Source organism: Austrofundulus limnaeus, unplaced genomic scaffold (genome assembly GCF_001266775.1).
Source record: "Austrofundulus limnaeus strain Quisiro unplaced genomic scaffold, Austrofundulus_limnaeus-1.0 Scaffold19, whole genome shotgun sequence".
NCBI classification, from domain to species: domain Eukaryota; kingdom Metazoa; phylum Chordata; class Actinopteri; order Cyprinodontiformes; family Rivulidae; genus Austrofundulus; species Austrofundulus limnaeus.
The window spans coordinates 125277-129983 of record NW_013952421.1 but is presented as its reverse complement, the minus strand read 5'-3'; the positions used below and the strand labels follow the sequence as shown (position 1 = coordinate 129983).

The 4707-nt window shown below is 36.9% G+C and overlaps 1 protein-coding gene across 3 annotated transcripts in view; it reads right to left on the bottom strand.

Moving 5' to 3' along the window:
* pemt (phosphatidylethanolamine N-methyltransferase) overlaps positions 1 to 4707 on the bottom strand; it is a 138196-nt gene that overhangs the window by 22424 nt on the left and 111065 nt on the right. For 2 of the 3 annotated variants that reach the window (XM_014003446.1, XM_014003447.1), the window contains exon 6: positions 1347 to 1421. In XM_014003446.1, the coding sequence (XP_013858900.1) occupies positions 1347 to 1421 (75 nt within the window). Of the gene's footprint in view, positions 1 to 435; positions 632 to 1346; positions 1422 to 4707 lie in introns of those variants that run through there. The other variant, XM_014003448.1, reaches the window with a different exon arrangement.

Here is a 4707-nt window from a genome sequence, read left to right as displayed (position 1 = left end):
TAAAATTAAATAAATAATAATTATTATTATTTCACATAAACACAAACACAAACAGGATTTATCTCCTGCATATATACAAACAGTAAAACCATTTATAGTTTAAACAGAACACATAATGTTAGAGCTTACATGACACAACTGCTGTTTAGGTTTAATGAATTTTAAATATTTTAACCAATACATGTACAACTTACAGTACAATGGCGTGCACTCCAAGTTTTGAGCTGTTTAAACCTTCTGCAAACAAAATCTCATTCCTACAAATTTGACAAGTTATACATCAAAAAGTCGACTAAACAAATTGATGTGTGACAACAGACATTTCTACCCCTAACAAGTTATTCTTTTTTTRGTTATGACCAACAATCTTTGTGTTAAGAGGGCTGTCATGTTGTGAGAGACAGCTTTATGGCTGCGGCGGTGAATAATTGGGCTTTTGCAGTTCTTATACAGTCTATACATTAAAACATCTGCATTGTGTCAGCTTAGATTATTACAGACATAAATCCAGAAATATCATTGGATTTTAGAAAAGAAAAATGACAAATGTAATTTTGGGCGACAGCTGCATAGGTGACCGTCAAAACTTCTAGTCAGCATTTTTCTCTAATGCTCCTTATTACCAATCCACCTGCAGATCAGAAGATAAATCACAACCAGAACCACTCAGTGCATGCTTACTTTCCCCTACAAAGCTGTATCAACAAATAAAGTAGAAATTATTTATTTTCGCCAACATCTAGAGGATGTTGTAGAAGCTCGCCAACCCACGTCAGTCCTAGAAATATCTAAAGTCTTTCTGACAGCATCCAAAAAGCAAATTCAAACATGCCACCCACATCTACAGCCTTGGTTGCATTTTTGAATGCTGATCAGCTTGTCATGTTTTATAGTTTGTCTTACAGATCCTGCTGTTTTATTATTATCTTAAAATCATTTTGGTCTCTTTGTCCTAAAAACATTAAATACTAAAAAAAAACTTTTGACTTTTTGGAAGATGACTGGCAGCAAAAATGTTTTATTGGGGGTTGTTTATGTGGCAGTGTTTTTCTGTCACTTTGATTTAAACTGATTGTTGGTGTGTTTAACATCTGATAAGGACTTTTTGATTACTTCCTCTCTCCCAGTGGCAGGAGAATAATTACCTAATCACTACTGAATGCAGAAAAGTGGAATACATGTTTTGTACATGGATTAAGCATGTGACTGTTTTTCTAAAGGCAAAAAAATGAGTACCTGATTACAAACCCTGGTGTGTAAGGCTTAGTGTATTTTCTAGGACTGAATAACCAAACAGTTTAATAAAAAATTGGAGCAGTTCCCAGGATAGACAAGAAAAAACTCACCCTTCAAAGCTTATTGCCACCTTGTAAGTCATGGCCACTATGAGAGTCAGGACAAGACCAGCAGGACTGGCACCCCTGGAGACAAAACGGAAGATGGGAAGCAGTGGGAAAGAAAGGTTTACAAAACAATGAACTGACCTACATATACCTYATCAAAAAACAGCAGTGACTCAGCTTTGAATCAAAACACGTCACATCGAGGAAAGATTAATATGTGTGAGCAGCATCTGTCTCTATAGCTGATCAGAGGGCAACACATTAACATAGATCTGAAGACAAATAACTGATACAAAGCACAGACACAAAGAAATACTGAGAATGTAGGGGAAAAATTGTTAAATAAACTCGAGTGAGAAAAAGCAGCGCAAACACAAAACACTGTGTTTAGGAGCAACAGCATAGTGATCTTTTATTGTGCTGCATTAGCATCCTGAAAGAGCTTCAGATCAGACTAGTTGGTGGAGTTTGGGAAAAACAGATGTTTGACTGTTGTTCAGCTTCAAAACTTTGGCTGTTCGGTCTCCTGTTTACAGTTTAGCACTTGAACTCGCATATTAAATCACCCCAGAAATTCCACCAGAAGCCGCAAAATCATACTGAACTTTTTCCCTCAAGCAAATGTGCCAAGCATTGTGTGATTGGTTAGACATTTGTGGGTGTGCTTGTTTGTGTGAAAAAGAACTCAAGACAACAAAGGTGACATTTTGCTTTAACTACTCCAGTTCCAGAAGTGGGCCYTTGTGCGTTCAAACAACATGGAGAGACTTGAGGTGCAGTTGTCTGAGGCAGTCAGAAAGTACAACCATCTGTGTGACTCTTCCAGACACTTATAAAGAAAGTCAAATGGCCAAAAACCCCTGGATGGAGATAACCAAGACATTGTACATGGATGAATCCATCTGCAGAAAAGTCTGGCACTCTATCWATAARAGATTTGTGGCCAAATGGTGGATATCAAAAATAAATGTCCTTTGTATCTTGTGACTGAGATTTGACTGTTTGGATTGAGTATGCTGGGCCCTTAATGTACCTAATGGMGTTACTGTAGGTTTTGTTGAGGATTAAAAAAATGCTAATATTTTTTTAGGGTGAGATAAAAGATGAAAACAATCTATGCATCAATCGTTGCAGGAAATATTTCTAAAAATCTACAAGTTAAAAATACAACTCCTCATTTGAAGAGATAATTTGGATCCTTTTGAAGTGGTGTTCAGTAACATTTTTAATTAGATTGTCATTATCTTGGGGTTTGTGTTTATACTTTATTAGTCATACATTGCCTTGTTGATGTAGATATTCTTCAAATTTCAYTATTCTTAGTTTTCTTCCTCTATCATTGATCATTGGTCCTTCAGTTATGCTTATGCTTGGTCTCTACTCATTACTCACCTGTCCCACAGCTGTTAATTAGCCCAGTTGATATAATTAATATCACCTCTCCTGGCTTAGTCATACTCTGTTTTTTCTCAGTCACGGTTTGATTCTTCTGTTTTCTGTCATGTTTGTTAATTGTTTACTTTCTGAATATCAGTCCGTTGTTTTGTTTCATGTTTATACTTTTAACACTTTAGCTTACATGTCAACCTCTTTGGATGTTTACCTATATAATGAGCCTCAAAAATCTGTAATTTTTGCAAAACATTTGTAAAATGAGGAAATGAGGATTGGAGAACTTATTTAGAGCGGTTGAGCAAGTATATATGTTTATTGTTTTTAATGTCCAACAGGCTCTGACATGTGAAATCAATTTGAAACTGATTTTTTAAAATCTGTAAAACTCAAAAATAAATCTGAGATTGCTCTATACCTCCGTATACCTGCAAAATGAGGGAAAATTTGTGTAAATTATGGACAGTCCATACAACTTGGCATGTTTGCCCAAAATTTTATTTGATGCCTGAACTCATTTTGTTAATAAACAGACTTTACGTTTTTGCTCCAATTTCGCTTTCATAACAGCGTTTTTGGCTCTTACCATATAACACAATAAAACATAGACTTAACTGGTCAATGTCAGGCACTTCTGAAGATGCTTGATAGGGTTTAAAATCAGGGATCTGACTGGTCCAATCGAGGACATTCACAGAGATGTCACTAAGCCACTCTTGTGTTGTCTTCTGTTGCGGCTGAGTGTTTAGAGTCCTCCATTGAGAGAGCTGGGGGTTCCATTTCACAGCTACTCAGTCAGATTTCCAAGTGTCCCTGGGCAAGACACTGAACCCTTCATTGCCTCTGATGTGTGTCCCATCAGTGTATGAATATGATCTAAAGCAATAAGTAGTCTCTACAGAATGATTTATTCAGATAAGTTTTGTAGAGAGATATAGTTATAGTGCTGAATGAATGTATGAGTATTGATGGGTAAATGAGGGCAGAGAATGTGTTGTAAAGTGCTTTGAGTATCCTGGTTGGATAAAAATGTGCATAAGTACAGTCCATTTACCAGTTATTTGTGTTCTTTAGGTCATTGTCATATTTGAAGGTGAACCTTCCTACATAGCAGATTTGGTGTTAAGATGGCACTGCTGGCATGACAAGAGGTTTGTCAACGGGATATGGTCCAGGTCTGGCACTGCTTTTAAGATGGCATGCCACAGCTGACCTGGTTGTAGTTTAGTTTATGTGGTGCTGGCCCATGCATGGACCACATCTGGCAAACCACATCTGGGCCACCAAAAAGGACCATCATTCTTTGCTATGGTGTTAATGCATTGTGAGGGCCAGAACTGGGCAAGACAACTTTTGCTATGTGTGTTTGGCCCTGTCTGAAATATGGAGCTCTGTAAGTGTTATGAGTGGCTTGGTTAGGTAAGATTCCCAGACGCAGGACTGAGTGAGGTGGAAAAAACATTTAATAAAATGAAAACAAGAGGCTGACGTGGCAGCAAACTAAATACAAAAGCTTGACTTTGGCTTGAAACGAACTTGAACATCTAACAGAACACATAAACAGTTAACAAGTATCTGACAAACACCGAAGACACTGAACAGAATATAAAGGGAAAACTAATGAGCTAAAACAAGAAACACCTGGGGAAGATACATGAGGATCAGGTGTGAGTGGGCGGGGCTGGAGCACAGGCAGACAGGAGGAAGAAAACAGACGACAAGACAGAAAACTAGAACAAAGCATTAACACAGACACCAATCATAACATTTCTGAGTCATTTCTTAAATGTAACAAGCTTTTTTGACTTTGCATAAGTGTCTGAAATTGCTGTAAATTTTGTAAAACTTAAAAAAAAATCTTCTTTCAATAAAATTATTCCAATTAAGACAGATCTGTTTGTTGAGCGTGTTTTTCATTTAATTATTTATTTTTCTACATGTCAGAGTTAACTGATTGTAACCAGTATTACTG